This window comes from Danio rerio, chromosome 1, assembly GCF_052040795.2.
Source record: "Danio rerio strain M-AB ecotype USA chromosome 1, GRCz13ab, whole genome shotgun sequence".
Lineage (NCBI taxonomy): Eukaryota > Metazoa > Chordata > Actinopteri > Cypriniformes > Danionidae > Danio > Danio rerio.
Window position 1 is genome coordinate 8,825,997 of NC_141021.1, and position 16,830 is coordinate 8,842,826.

The window sequence follows — 16,830 nt, forward strand, 5'->3', positions numbered from 1 at the left end:
TTTCATTTCCTGCAAAGCACAATGGTTTCGTTTCTCCAATGGTATTCAGTAAGAATTCATTGTTCAGTAGATGGAAAAACACCTAGCCTATATTGTCTTTGTAGCGACTCTGAGTACCGTATTTTCCGTATGTTGTTCTGTTTAGCTTGGATTCAGTGTAGATACTTGGATAACCATTTTACTAAAATTGTTTGTGCAAACTCGCCAAAGCAAACGACTTGGTAACAAATGACGCATTTCTCTAATAAAGAAATTTTTAGAGTCGTTTTTAGAGAGATGTTGATGCACATATTTTGCATATACTTTCAGTGGATTTATTTATAATGAGATTTAATATATTATTTTTTAAACTTTTTACAATGACCATTCAATTCAATTTTCTCTGTAAATGTCTGAGTCAATGCCAAAGACTGGTCAGTCAATGCTTAGGTTCTGTTAAGTCGTTTTCTTCATATCACCCTCTAGGGGGGGCTGTTTATTCATAATCAGATACCGAGATGATGCGGTGACCATGCAGAACATCACTGTTGACTTGCAGGTCTTCTGACCGTTTCTGTTGTTCATTGGTGTAAAGTAACAAATTACAAATACTCAAATTACTGTAATTCAGTACTTTTTTCCCAGCAATTGTAATTTACTAAGTAGTTTTAAAAATGTGCACTTAAGCTTGAGTGCTGTATGTTCTTTTACTCCACTATTTTCCCTCAAACTGCAGTCATAACTTTATTTTTTCTTGTCTATGGAGATTGGCTGAGTGGAAAAATCAGTTCTGTTATTCCTGTCCAATCAAATCACACATGGACAGTAAATCGCATCATACTAAACAACCTCAAGACAAGGGTGCTTATAAATGCAGCAAACCACTTGATGTCTAAAATCTTCACACACAATGATACAGGGACCGTTTAGACTGCATGTCACTGATGAGAGGATGGTGGCGGATGCTTACTGTATGATGACTGAAACCAGCAAACAGTCTTAATCACTAAATGCACTACAGAATGTTACGTTTATACTCACATGCACGAATCAAATGTAACCTCAATAGCATTTCACAGTGTACTCACTATTCTTGAGTACTTTTAAAATGGCAACTTTTTACTCGTACTTTGAGTAATATTTACAACAGATACTTTTACTACTTTGACTACATTTTCGGGCAAGAAATGGTAATGGTCTATCCACCACCAATGTTGTTCAGGCACAGGAAAAATTAATTCTTAACCATGTGGTATGCTTTCACTTCTGTATTCAGGCTGTAGGATCTAAATGTTCGTATGACACAAAATCTGCAGAAACTGATTGCTTTCAAGTAACAATAATAATATAAAGGAACTAAGCTTAAAATAACATTAATTATTAATAATATGGCTATTTAATCGCCAAACTTCTTGCTGCCGTGCACCTGATGCTGAGCAAAGAGAACAATTTCTGAGCAGCACCTGGTTTGCATGATTGTTTCAGAGCTACTGATACATAGATAGGTCTCTAACATGGGACACTCACATGAATTGGATTTGTGAAAAGCTTTACCAAATACCTAGGAAGGTTACGGTTTTATGATGTTGGCAAGAAATTTGTTTACATATTTTATTAGGCTGTATTTGAGAGTCATCATGGTCTATCTACATGGAATGGCAATCTTTCTGTAAATCTGAAATCAAAAAATGTTAATATCAGAATTGCTATGAGACTAATAGGTTCAAAAACTTTTACAAGTATTTAAACACTTTACGAGAAATGCACTTTAAATGAAGTGAAAATCATTTTAAACAATCCATCCCATGTACTCGTCCTATTTTATGATCTTTTACCTTCTGGTAGAAAATACAAAACCTTCTGTTGGAAGAAGAACAGACTTAATAACTCTTTTAACCCTTAATCCAGTGTCAATCAGACTGTGAATGCTGATAGATAGTGCGCATGTGTTATTCTTGTATGTAATCCCTTTACAGGGTTGCTTATTTTATCATTTTCTTTATTGACAGAACTTGCTGAAGTGCTCTGTGTGTTCACAGAAAATTTCCCCTTGAGGTACAACAAAGACTACAAGCAAACTCTTGGCCTAAATAATAATAATAATAACAACAGGCTAATAATAATTAATATTGTTTATTGAATGTTTTTTACTGTTCAGTTTTTTTAAATAGTTGTTAGCAGGACCAGAATAAGAACACATTGGGCCCTATGGCTATACCCTTTGTTTTTATTTTATTTTCTCCTATTTGAATGATCTACTTATCTTTTTTTTTTTTTCTTTTTTTTCAACTAAAAGGATGTAAGAAATCACAGAAAAAAAGAAAAAAAATATTTGGGTCTCAGGAGGATAGTGTATATAGATCCTTTGGGTTAAAAAAAAAATTCTACAATTTAGAGTTTATACATTTTGTTTTTATTTTTACAGCATGTCCACTGTAGTGGACCAAAGGACCATTTTAGTTTAAAACGACCGCCAAACTCAGACAACAAAACTGTACAGGATATGCCTGTAAAGGGCTAATAATCCAATATTAATGTAACAAAAAACTAAACAAAAGTTATTTTATCCTTTTGTTTCGAAATTCCTGAAACAGTTTAGTCTGAAAGAGAAAAAACTAAACAAAAACAACAAAAGAAGTGATGTAAATCCAAAACAAATTTAACATAAAAGTGATTTAAAACTGATTGTCATTCCCTAATTGTCAGACTCTAAATCAGAGTCACCCTCAACTATCTTAAAAAGAGTCCTCTCGGCTTCAGTTCTGCCTCCTACAACATGCAGTCATTAATTACATTAGGATGGTCCAGTGTCCACTATAGTGGACATTTAAAAAAGGATAATATTTTGAAACACAAACAATTTAACAGCTTTGAAAGCTAAATGTATTGTTTCTGACACTTTAATATAAACAAATATATATGTAATAATAATAGTAAAAAAACATTTTAAAAACTCAATTTTACATGCCTCTCCATACCATAAAATGTGCTTGTTTGTATGTCGACCATTTTGGATGCAGTGTAAAAAGTGGTTCCTAGCATGCCAGCCAATTAAATGACACATCACTAGAAAGCCCAGGATGTCCTCTGAACAGTCCAACAGGACTTGACAGAGTAGCTCAAGAAATTCAAAGAAAAATCATTAAAACCCAACGTCCACTACAGAGGACACAAGTCAAAGGGGGGGTCTCAGGGATATATATATATATATATATATATATATATATATATATATATATATATATATATAGGACTTAGTTTGAGGGGGACGTAACAAGCTTAAATTTGGTTGACCAATCAGAGGAAAACGGGCGTTTCAGCACCGCCTATATGTGTATAATGAATTTTAAAGTCTTTTATCCATTTTCCTACCCTAAACCAAAAGTGAAAATTGAGCCAAAATCTCATTTTTAATTGTTTTTGTTTTTGTAAGCGAAAGAAAAAAATGAAAAATGGCTGTTTTCTTAGTTTGCCTTTTTTTTGAAAACTACAGGGACCTGGAAGGGACGTGATGGTGGAATATTAAAAATATATGAGAAATATGGGAAAATACTTAATGATAGGATGATTGTGGGATAGAATGGTAAAATATAGGAAAATTTCGGCAAACATGGGAGGGTTGACATGAATGAAGAGAACACGGTTGTGGAAAAGACGGTTGTTTTGCAAGATAACGAAAAACATCTTTGCGAGAGAATGCAAAAACTTTAAAAGAATTTGTTTTCCTATCACACAGTTTTTTTTTTTTTTCCTCCCACCCAGTTTTTTTTCTTTCACCTATTTTTTTCCCACCATCACGTCCCTTCTAGCTCTCCGTAGAAAACGGATATGGAATAGACGAAAGATACACTGATTAACATAGAACAATCTAAAATGTCCGATCAATTAATGAATAAATAACATTCGTATACAAATTGTTGAAAAGGTTATTAAATGCTTTTGCGATTGATTGAATAAATGAATACAATGCTAAATTATTTAAGCTGAAAGAACCAGTTTAATGAATATAAATGAAAATAACCAACATTTGAGCTCTTAAAGCTACGCATATGCAGATTGCTGCAAAGAATATTTACATCTCTGCATGTTTCTTCAACAAATATCGCGTGCAAGTTTACACGTTTGTTCCATGTGCTACATTTTTCAAGCTATATATAATTTGTAGCATTAAAACAGTTATAATTGACTATGAAGAGAATCCTAATAGGTAGCCAAGAGGTTTTGTGCTTTCATTAAACGTTTCTGGCGGCTCAGTAAGTTTTCCCGCTTTTGACCAATGTCAAAATCCTCTTTAAGCATGTCGTCTACACCGTCTTTATCTTGCAGCAGTTGCAGCATGCTCCTTTGCAGCTCCAAAGCGGCTTCTTGCAGCAGCAGATAGCGGATCACCATTGGGATCTGATCAGCTAGACGCTGGCTTGCAATCTGTTATAAATAAGACCGCACCTCAGATAGCTGTGCATTACAGTTTAAATTAATCTGCAGAAAAGCTTTAGCTGAAACTCTTACCATGTAGTAGGACTCGAGATGCAGCTTCATCTCACTCAAAGTAGCATGATTGCTTGTGGCAATCCCTACAGTCATGCAGTCAAAGTTTTCTGTGTCTTCCTCGTCCTCTTCCCGCTTTTCTTTTGAGCGAAGTAGGCTCTGACTGTATGTGCCATCTTGAGTGTAAACTATGAGCTCCATCTTGAATTGAGTCCTCAGCATGGATTCCGCCAAGCACTCTTTATCCTGCTTGATGGCTTCGATCTTAGTCTTGGAATGTATACAAAGTTTTACAAAACACATTTAGTTGAACTAATTTAAGTATATCAGTAAACTAAATGTGTCACAGTAGTGCAGGGATGACAAACACAGTTCTTGAGGCCCACAGTTTAATTCCAACCCTGCTTCAACAAACTTACCTGTAGGTCTCAAACAAGACTAAAAGACTCAATTCGTTTGATCAGGTGTTATTAGGGTTAAAGCTAAACTGCAGATCTGCGGCTTTCCAGCAACTGAACGGTTTAGTTCCAACCCTGCTTCAAGACAGTTACCTATAGCTTTTAAACAAGACTAATGGACTCAATTTGTTTGATCAGGTGTAATTAGGGTTAAAGCTAAACTGTGCAGAGCTCCAGGAACTGAGTTTGACACCCATGCTAGTGCTATTCAAATGTAATAACATTCAGTAAATTGGTAAAAATGTAAAAGGATGTAGATTAATATGAACATTTGAGTGTTGGAATATGTCTACTAGCAGAAACATTGACCTAAACACACACACACGCGCACAAAAATACCTTTGCTATTTTTAGAAGAATAGGAAAACCGGTGAAGCTGCTCTGGGCCAACTGGATGAACTTCTTTTTAACCATGTCTATGTAGAAACAAGCACACTGTTAATTAGGATATACAGGAATCGGAGAGTGAATTTTAATACCTTTTAAGACCTCATTACCACTTTAGGTTTCAACCCATAACTTGGCGACATTTTAACTTGCAGTACATTTACTAAAAACAGTATTCATTTGCAGGCAACACGGTGGCTCAGTGGTTAGCACTGTCGCCTCACAGCAAGAAAGCCGCTGGTTCGAATCTTGGCGTGGTGCAGTGCTCCAGTTTCCCCCACAGTCTAAAGCGGTGGAGTCTATGCGGTGTAGGTAAATTCAACTAAATTGTCCATAGTGTAAGTGTGTGAATGAGTGTGTATGGATGATTCCCACTACTGGGTTGCTGCTGAAATTGCATCCGCTGTGTAAAACATATGCTGGATAAGTTAGCGATTCATTAATTTGGTTTGCAAACTGAAGAGTGGGGGTGGTTGGGTGGGGTTCGCAAAGTAGCAAACTGAAGAGCGGGGGAAGGAGGGGTCGTTGTTGAGTGGTCGCAAACTGAAGACTGGGGTCCCTGGTCAGTATTACCAAGGTCGGAAATCTGGGGACTGTACCAAAAAGCAAAAGGGGGGGTGGGTGAAATTCCAGGAGTTTTCTGGGAGACAAAACAAAACAGGAGATGGGTCTGAAATACAGGAGACTCCCTGAAAAACAGGAGTGTTGTGAGGTATGGTGGCAACCCCTGATGAATAAAGGTACTAAGCGGAAGAATTAATTAATTAGTTATTTGATGAATACAAATGACAATCCAGCAGGTGGCACCTATAGAACAGTGGAAAAATTAATGTTGACTTTGTTGCTGCAGTAAACAAAACATAGACGTCAAATCTAGTAGAATTTAGTCTATTTCATAAACTACACAGCATCCTGATATTCGCCAACTTCATCATGCAGCAATAGATTTTATAATCCAAAATGATACAAAATTGAATGCCTTGCAAAATTGCATTTAAGACTTTTGATTACTTTTTAAAGGGTCTTGTATTTCTCTAAATCAGCTTTTAATACTTAAGACCCTTCGCTGACACCCTGTTAATGCCAATCCTTTTGCAACCTTTTACCTGCAAACTTGATTGTCCAATGAATCCAGTTTTCCAAATGTCAAGAGAAATTGCACTGCATTATCTGCTAAGTCATGTTTTGGAGAGGGAAAATCTACCCTGAATAACTTATGGTTGCTTGCATTTAGGCCAGGGGTGACAAAACTCGGTCATGGAGGGCCAGTGTCCTGCTGAGTTTAGCTCCAACTTGCTTCAACACACCTGCCAGGACGCTTCTAGTACAGTATCTAGCAAGAGCTTGATTAGATGGTTCAGGTGTGTTTGGTTAGCGTTGAAGCTAAACTCTCCTGGACACTGGCCCTCCTGGACCGAGTTTTGTCACCCTTGACCTAAATGAAAACAACCATAAGTGGACACCCCTGATTTAGGCCTTCAAAATATATTCTTTTATGTTTAACAGAAGAAAAAAAACTCATAAAGGGTTGTAACATTTTTGGTTAAACCATCCCTTTTCCGGTGATATTTATCTTCTAGGTGGCAAAAGTTTTTATCCCAAAGGTGAAGACCACATTTTTAATTAAGAAACTGTGGGAATAAATAGGATATTGTTAAAAATATACAGAACAAAACAAACCAGAGACGTTCTTCAGCATCTTTAACGCAGGTTCCTCCAACAACTTCATCTGTTCCCTGACAAGGCCCTCAAAGGTCTTGTAATTGATGAAACCTGGGAGTTCTCGTCCCCGGTACTTCACTTCATAGTTATCAACTTCTTCTTCAATCTTCAGTTTGACTGCAAAGGTTTTATGAGTATTGTCAGAAGACGCTCTCATGTTTGCATTAATACAATAAAAAGTTTCTGTGAAGCGTGATGATTAAAATTTGTAGACATGCTGAGGATTTGATGCGTATGGGCTGCTGTGCGTAAATTGCTCATTTAAGCAGAAAAAATGCACTGTTACTGCTAGATCTCAATACTAAATCAATTAAAAATACACAGTGCATCCGGAAAGTATTCATAGCGCTTCACTTTTTTCACATTTTTTTTTTATGTTACAGCCTCATACCAAGATAATTTAAATAAATTTATTTCTTCAAGGTTCTACACACAATATTCCATAATGACAATGTGATTTTGTTTTAATTGTTGCAAATTTATTTAAAAAAAAAAAACCCTGAAACAACACATGTATGTAAGTATTTACAGCCTTTGCTTAATACTTTGTTGATGCACTTTTGGCAGCAATTACAGTCTCAAGTCTTTTTGAATATTAAGCCACAAGCTTGGCACATCTGTCTTTGGGAAATTTTGCTCATTCCTCTTTGCAGTACCTCTTAAGCTCTGTCAGGTTGGATGGGAACTGACGGTGTACAGCCATTTTCAGATCTCTCCAGAGATGTTCAATAGGATTTACGTCTAGGCTCTGGCTGGGCCACTCAAGGACGTTCACCTAGTTGTTGTGAAGCTGCTCCACTGATATTTTGGCAGTGTGCTTTGGGTCATTATCCTACCAGAAGATGAACTGTCACCCCAGTCTGAGGTCAAGAGCACTCTGAAGTCTCTGTACATTGCTGCATTCATCTTTCCCTCTATCTTGACTAGTTTTCCAGTTCCTGCTGCTGAAAAACATCCCCACAGCATGATGCTGCCACCACCATGCTTAACTGTAGGTATGGTATTAGCCTGGTGATGAGCGGTGCCTGGTTTTCTCCATAGCATCTGGCATTCACTCCAAAGTGTTCAGTTTTAGTCTCATCAAACCAGAGAATTTTGTTTCTTATGGTCTGAGAGTCCTTCAGATGCCTTTTGGCAAATTCCAGGTGGGCTGCTATGTGCTCTTTACTAAGGAGTGGCTTCCGTCTGACCCCTCTACCATACAGGCCTGATTGTTGTATTGCTGCACAGATGGTTGCCCTTCTGTAAGGTTCTCTTCTCTCCACACAAGAACGCTAGAGCTCAGACAGCGTGACCATCGGGTTATTGATTACCACCCTGACTAAGGCCCTTCTCCCCAGATCACTCATCTAAGATGGCCCGCCAGATCTAGGAAGAGTCCTGGAGGTTCCAAACATCTTCCACTTACAGATGATGGAGGCCACAGTGCTCATTGGAACTTTCAGAGCAGCAGAAATGTTTCTGTAACCTTCCCCAGCCTTGTGCCTCGAGACCATCCTATCTCTAAGGACTACAGACAGTTCCATTGTCTTCATGCTTGGTTTGTGCTTTGACATGCACTGTCGACCCTGGGACCTTATATAGACTGGTGTATGCCTTTTCAAATCATGAATATACCTCAATTTAAAGCTTCACAGCAAAGGTAGTGAATACTTATGTACATGTGATTATGTCATTTATGGATTATTGTGTGTAGAATGTTTGGGAAATAAATTAACTTAATCCATTTTGTAAAAAGGCTGTAACATAAAAAAATTTGGAAAAAGTGAAGCGATATGAATACTTTCCGCATGCACTGTATGAATAACTTTTGAGTTATTTCTGCCTAATAAGGACTTGTTAATAAAATGTTAATTTAGTCATTCAGTGAAACTATAACAACACAGGAAAGCATAACAGATGAAAATAGTCTCAAGCAAATTTTAGAAGGTAAAACTTGGGTGTCAAGTACATTATTTGCTGTACTTACAAGAATATCCTGAAGAGTCTAAGAAGCTATTCCAATAGGCAAATTCCTGTCGAAGTTCTGGAAAAATCAGCAGTTTTGATGCGGATTTAACCTCCTCTCCAGTCGTCAGGTTGAGAGTGTCACATGTAAAAGCTGTAACTTTCTAAATTCAGTAATGTCAAATATTTTAATTACTGGGGGATGTTGTTTACACTTTAATAAAGCATTTTGATGCTGTACTCACATCAATGAAAAAGCTGAGTCTTTCTGCAGGGTCTGACGGGGGTCCATCACCATACGCTTCCAGTTCCTTCTGTGTTTCAGCAAGCTTGGTCTGGATTTGCTCTTCTAAACGAGGTAGGGACCTCTGCATAACAGATTGGTTATATGATTGTTACTTTTAGTCTAAAGATTCTTCAATGTCTTTTTTGTCAGTATATATTATTTTACCTGAATGTGATGAACCAACTCAATTGTTAGTTTCTCTGCCAACTTGGGAATAGTAGCAAAACCTTCTTCATAAAGTTTCCTAGGAGAAGACATTACAAATACATCATGTCGCTTCCTTTGGCTCTGTTCCCCAAAAAAAAGCATGAACTGATAATATGTGTCTCTTAATGGGTTAAAGTGTCTACCAAATGCATTAATGTACGTTTTAATCATGTTACCTGTAGCTGGATACAACAGTCCTGGTTTGAATTAGATTTATGCGCAAAACTAGCATATACATGATACATGTGCGAATAACATTTTTTTTCCATCCAATGAGTTGAAGAGAAGAAAAACATCAAATATCTAAAAGAACAAAATTTGTTTGCTTTATTAGATAAAGGCAGTGGGTGCCTTTATTCATATATATATATTAAATAACTTGCACCTTAGAAGATGAAGACAGAACATAATAAATGTGTGGTGACTTTTTGAGGTGTAAGATGCTCTTTGGAAGAGCATATGCTTCACACAGTTCTGGATTTTGATGGTTAGGAATTATGATTTTGATGAATTTTTAATTTTTTAAAAGGTATTTTAGAATGTCTGTAATTTCAGATGTACAATGTGGTCAATCCACTGGTTTGTCCATCTATGCTTTAACATTGCACCTATTTTGTTATCACATGATTTGCTTAAAAAAAACCTTGTTAAACTAATTAACGTAGTTAAGCCTTTTATTGTCATTTTAAGCTGTATGGTAGTGTCTTGAAAAATATCTAGTCAAATATTATTTAGTCATCATGGCAAAGATAAAATAAATCAGTTATTAGAAATGAGCTATTAAAACTATTGTTTAGAAATGTTTTGAAAAAAAATCTGTTAAACAAAAATTGGGGAAAAAATAAATAGGCGGGCTAATAATTCAGGGGGGTTAGTAATTCTGACTTCATATATATATATATATAATTACATTTTTATTAAATCACCTGAAATGAGGATGGTCTTTGAAGAAGGCACTCTCTGTTTCTGTAGCCTCATTTAGAGTGACCTGATCCATAATCTCTTTTTGCCCTCTGCACCTTACAATCATGTAGCCTTTAGTGAGGTGAATGACCTCATTGTGGACAATGTCTACAACTGTCCCTTCAGTGCCCTTGTCCACCAGGTCTGGCTTTGTTAAGATGCCTGTAGTAGACAAATAATGGTTTTACAATTCTGATGGACTCTTTTTGTATAACAAGTGCACTCAGTAATGCACACCTAAAGTCCTTTCGCCCTCGGGATCCTCTGCCTGAGCCATCTGCAATGCTTCTGTGGTGGCGATGTCAACATTGCATGGCACCACAACCAGATTGATTGTTTCCTGCTTGGTAATGAACATCCTGATCAGTCTCTTAATCTAGATAAAATAAATTTGAATAATGTTACTGTCTCACTCTCAATGGACCAAATGTACTTTTAAAATGATTTTTTTTAGGTGTAAAAGGTTTACCTGATCTCCAATGTTCTCAGGTTGACCCTTGACAGCCACTCGCGCAATGCCAGGGAGGTCAATGAGAGTGAGGTCAGGAACATTGGCAGAGGTGATCTGCAGACTGATGAGTTCTTCACTGATACCAACACCTGCTCCAGCCATCTCATCTTGGGCTGCAAACACAATTAGATGAAAGATTCAAGCGGTGTCCTTAATCATGAGTTCATGTAATAATGTTGCTGTTTGCGCATTACCAGCATCTACAACCCTCAAAGTTGCGAAGATATTTTCTTTTGTAGAATTCATGCTTTATTTTATTACAAATCTAGAGTTTTTGAGAATCTTGCATTTCAGTACGGGGCCTGAAAGCTGGTAAAACAGTGTCTGATATAATATTAAAAACTGTATTGGACATAAATCTAAACCTTTGCATGTTATTAGATTTGTTTTATTAAAACTGAATACATATTTATTATATATAAATAAAAAATAGACTGAATGACAGACTCAAAAATTCTGTGGACATCTGCAGGTGTCTGCTGACAGATTCTGTGTTGTTCTGCAAATGACTCAGTTGGACTTCCTCCTGGGTTTGTGACATTACAAATCCTAAAATTTACATAAACCCTCCCCCGCCCCCTCCCCTTGGCAACCCTAAATTGCATTTCTACCTTCACGGATCTTTTTCTCCACTTCCGCTGGGTCATCAAAGTCTTCCTCGTGGTTTTGGTAACTGATTCTCCCATGCCATTTCTCATCCTCTTTACTCCTTATCATCTTGAGCTCAAGAGGGCATCGTGTAACAATCCCTGGACAAAAAGTTATCATTTAGATGTCATACTTTTACCATAACAGCTAGATGACGTCATACTGCTCTCAGCACTGTTACCATGCCGCACTGATCAAAACACATTGTGAGATGGTCATCCTACATTTCTGACAATGGTAGAAAATCTTTCGTCATCTTGCATCTCAGACAGCCACATCATAAATTCCTGGTGAATCATTCAATGTTATACAGAAATTAGGTGTGTCAAACCCAGTTGTTCAACTTTAATAAAAACACAAATTCCAACCAATCCATTCGTTTCAGTTTATTAATAACGTTTATGTTAAGTTGGAGAAACTAAACTGTGGACAACCAGGAGACGATTTATTTGCCACCCTGGGTAGAGAGTAGTATCAATGTCCTTTGGTTCATTAAACGTTTTAGTTAGAATGTACTTATTAATTATGCAAACACAATATAATTTAGCTATATTCAAGTTTAATATAGCTTGAATATAAATTAAATATAGCTATATGCATATTTTACTTTGTTTAAAATTATGTATATATATATATATATATATATATATATATATATATATATATATATATATATATATATATATATATATATATATATATACTTTTCCCCTCACCACTGCCCCTGGGTAACGGAACTCCTGACAGCGCCTCCAGAACCGAACTCTTTCCCGAGCTTTGGTCTCCTATGACGGCGATGGCAGGCAACGCGAGGTCCTTTTCGACTCCCAGAGACCGTAAATTATCGATAGTGTCGATACAAGGGCGAATTTTCTCCTCATATTGCTGACTGAACGTGTAACTCATCTTCTCCATTATCAATGTCCTATGTCAATATGTTAATAAAAATAAACCCTTCTTTTCACAACACAACAAAATACCAGATGCTGAGCTTTCCTCGATGATTGTCTCCCAGTGATGCTCCTGGTGGATGCTACAGCTTTTATGCTGCAGGTTAAGTTTCAATTCCTGGAAATGTCAACAGTTTCGCATTTCGGTTTCATCGTTCAATACATAAATTATTATTAAAAAAATTACTTATTATAATTTTCTGTTGCACAGTTCTCTTCTTCTGCATCCTGTTTCTATATAGATAAATAGCTTGTTCTTTTTGTGTTAACATTTCCCATATTTAATAACTAAATCATTTCTACCACTAGTATTGTGCAAAAACAGAATTAGGCTTTTACTTTTTGAATGAATATGTTGCATGACATCTAACAGAATTTTAACCATGCAGGCCTACAAAAAGTAACTGCAGTAATTACTTTAAAGTAGTTTTTCATTAAGATACAATGGGTTTATATATATATATATATATATATATATATATATATATATATATATATATATATATATATATATAATCAGCCCACACCAGAGGAGAAATTGTAAAAAAAAAATTTTATTAATTCTAATAGTCTTGTGTTCTTGAAAATATCTAATAATCATCCGCACACACACTATTATATTATTATAGTATTATTAATATAATATATATTTCCAAGAAATGGGTTGCGGCTGGAAGAGCATCTGCTGCGTAAAAACATGCTGGATAAGTTGGCGATTCATTCTGCTGTGGCGACCCCGGATAAACAAAGGGACTAAGCCGAAAAAAAATGAATGAATAAATGAGTAAAATATATAATTATTGTAATAGTCATCGATACATTTCAGTTTCAGTTCTAATGTTGAACGGTAATGCTTCTGTTTAAATCGTTTTCAATAATATCCTCTAGAGGGAGGTGTTTATCAAACTACTGAGATGATGAGGTGAACAGAGCATCACTGTTCGACGAGCTCTTTAGCTCTTTATTGCAGTTCAAGCACCATAAATCGACTTTTAATCTTACACTGGATTATGTATGACAACCTGTGGGAAAAACAATGTGGGAAAGAAAACACTTTAAATATTCAACCAGCTTGCCATTTGTGCAAATTAAATACACACACAATTGGTTAATCCGTTTTTTGAATTTGCACCTCTAGGTGTTTTTTTTTTTTTTTTTTTTTTTGTGGGTGCCGTGGTTTTAATGGTTCTTTAGTAATTCCTTGGGGTGGTTAAGGTTTTAAAAATCACCATCTTTAAACATATGTAGCACATAAAGTAGTTTCTATATGATTACTAGTCAAAGAACCACTTTTAGTGCCATTTAGCACCATTTAAATGCATTTTAGCAAAAACAAATTGTCATTTTTATAGTGTAGCTCAGTGGTTCTCAAACTTTTTTCATCAAGTACCACCTCAGAAAAAAATGTCTCTCCAAGTACCACCAAAATGAGCAGTATTAAAATACAGTAGCGTAGTAGGCCCAGTAAAGCAGCTACAACTCTGCAGTTAAAAACGTGGCAGATTACCTCAGAAATATAGGCTATATGTCATATATGATATGAAATGTGTGTAGCATGTATACAATATATTTAATTTCTCCGCGTACCACTAGAAGGAAGCCTGCGTACCACTAGTGGTACACGTACCACAGTTTGAGAACCACTGGTGTAGCTCACAAGCTCATCTTGGCAAGTGTTCTTTGTTACTCTGCAGGTCATCACATCATTTCAGCACTGTAAACTGATATAAACGACAGGAATTCTTCCATCAGTATACTGTACTCTGCATAGTTTCAAAACAAGATGTTTCTGTAAACTGTCCATACTGTTTGTTTATCGAAAACAGCTTCAAAGAATTGTTTTGATTCATTTTGTGCTTTCTTTTGGACCTCTTTCCTTCTCAAAACCAACAATTAAGGCACAAGTTCAAAGTAATGCACAGATCTCAGCTCGATGCCTCAGTGGACTGTAAGTATCACCGCTGGCTTGACGGTTGTTTATTGACCAGAACACACTTTCAGGGACATTGAGAGATGTTATAAATATTGTTATAAATGAGCTTTTAAAATATTTATTTTGTGCCAGATATTTCCCATTACACGTGGAGTGTTGAAGAAGCATTGTTGTGACCTCATGTGATCGTGTGACTTTATACATTAGTTAATTCCCAGTGCTTTAGTATTAGCATTAGAGGCTGGACCATAAGTTTTGAAAGTCAGACAGATTAAATGAATCATAAACCTTTTTAAGGGTGGCACGGTGGCTCAGTGGTTAGCACTGTCACCTTACAGCAAGAAGGTCGCTGGTTTGAGTCCCAGCTGGGCCAGTTGGCATGTCTGCATGGAGTTTGCATGTTCCGCTTGTGTTAGTGTGGGTTTCCTCCAGGTGTTCCAGTTACCCCCACAGTCCAAAGACAAGTTCTATAGCTGAATTGAATGAAAACTAATCTAGACTAAGCTCAAAGTGAATAATTAAACCTTCTTAAATGTTTAAAATCCTAAAGTTATTGTTAATGGAAAATGAGGTCCAGTTTTTGAGTCAGACAACTATTTATTTTATAAATAATGTAGATAAAGATATTTTGAGACAGCATTAGCATGTTTAAAATGTTATCCTGTTGCATTCAGCTGATTGAGCATGTTTCTCTAGAGCTGTAGTTCCCAAAGTGGACAATTGACAATAACGAGGGGGCTCTTGGTGATTTCCAAACTCAAATAAATGTGATTAAACTCGTAGAATCACCATATTTTATCTATAACCCACAGAAGATAGTTAAAGAATACATTAAAGAAACTACAACATACAAATACATTTTATCAGCCTTTCCTTTATTTATTTTTTATTTTTTTCCATTGGAGTGCAACCCCTGGGTGTTTAGATTAACCACACAGCAATAGTGTCAGCTGCAGCAGATTGAAATTATGGGGTCAGGTTAAACTTTCTGACAACCTATATGGCACTCTTATACATTAAAAGTATGATGTTTGAGGTTAAAACTAATTAAATTACTTTTAAAAAGTAGATGGTTATTAGACTGTTGCACTTTTGTGTTATCAATATGTCCATGCATAGCATAGTTGTGTGTGCAACATTTGTATGTTTGTATATTTATGACCACCTTTGAGAAAAATGGGGGTCACGAGTCACTGACATTGTTATTGTGGGGGTCATGGGCTGAAAAGTTTGGGAACCCCTGCTGTAGAATATGTTGTACTTTTCAAACTAGGACTTTGTTGATGAAATGTTTTGGTTATTTTTTCAAAATATTTCAGCAAGCCTTACATAATTTATAACTATTAAGAACTTATTTTTAATAAATAATTTATTTAGTCTTCTTAGCCATGATGACATCATATTTTACCAGTTATTCTCCAAGACTCTATTATAATAGTGTCATTGGACAACAGTAGTCTGTTTTTGTAGGAAATCGAAAAAAAGAAGGCTATTGTAAACTTTAAAAAAAACTGCTTTTATTCTAGCCAAAATAAAATAAAAGCCTTTCTTCAGAACAACAAAAAGATTATATGAAATACTGTGAAAATGTATTTATTCAAAACATGATTTTTAAAAAGAATAAAAATTTCTAATAATTTTGTCTTCACCTGCATACTGTATATATTATTCATTCATTAATTTTTTTTCTTTTCGGCTTAGTCCCTCTACTAATTTAGGGTTGCCACAGTGGAATGAACTGATAACTTATCCAGTTACGCAGCGGATGTTTTCCGCAGTGGATCCCCTTCCGGAGCACCTGGAGGAAACCCACGCAAACGCAGGGAGAACATGCAAACTCCACACAGAAACGCCAACTGACCCAGTCTAGGCTCGAACCAGCGACCTTCTTGCTGTGAGGCGACAGCACTACCTACTGCACCACTGTATATATTATTATATTATTATTATTAAACTGTACTTGTTTAAAATTGCTATATATCTTGTTACTATTCTTTATAAATTTTGTGCAGTAGACTGTAAAAGTGCATTTTTATATTCAAACCACTCTGTATAAATAATGTTATCTTATTTTCACAGAAATAGTTAATAGAAATTATTAGGAGTTTATACTGTATGCTTAACCTATATATTTATGTTATCTCTAATGTATAGCACCGTGTCAATATACACTCACCGGTCACTTTATTAGATACAACTGCCCAATTGCTCATTAATGTAAATTTCTAATCAGCACATGGCAGCAACTCAATGCATTTAGGCATGTAGGCATGGTCAAGTAGATCTGCTGCAGTTCAAACCGAGCATCAGAATGGGGAAGAAAGGTGATTTAAGTGACTTTGAATGTGGCA

The 16,830-nt window shown here is 36.0% G+C and overlaps 1 protein-coding gene across 2 annotated transcripts in view; it reads right to left on the minus strand.

The window, feature by feature from the left end:
• Nucleotides 1-2,369: 2,369 nt before the first annotated feature.
• mxb (myxovirus (influenza) resistance B) overlaps nucleotides 2,370-16,830 on the minus strand; it is a 30,939-nt gene continuing 16,478 nt past the window's right edge. Inside the window, exons 1-12 of one of the 2 annotated variants that reach the window (XM_087235255.1) lie at nucleotides 12,313-12,618; nucleotides 11,560-11,697; nucleotides 10,907-11,061; nucleotides 10,675-10,813; nucleotides 10,401-10,599; nucleotides 9,433-9,511; nucleotides 9,227-9,349; nucleotides 9,004-9,145; nucleotides 6,993-7,151; nucleotides 5,265-5,341; nucleotides 4,489-4,737; nucleotides 2,370-4,404 (exon numbers count right to left, since the gene is read on the minus strand). In XM_087235255.1, coding sequence (XP_087091381.1) covers nucleotides 4,180-4,404; nucleotides 4,489-4,737; nucleotides 5,265-5,341; nucleotides 6,993-7,151; nucleotides 9,004-9,145; nucleotides 9,227-9,349; nucleotides 9,433-9,511; nucleotides 10,401-10,599; nucleotides 10,675-10,813; nucleotides 10,907-11,061; nucleotides 11,560-11,697; nucleotides 12,313-12,511 — 1,884 coding nt within the window. In that variant the 5' untranslated portion in view covers nucleotides 12,512-12,618 and the 3' untranslated portion in view covers nucleotides 2,370-4,179. 2 annotated transcript variants of the gene reach the window in all.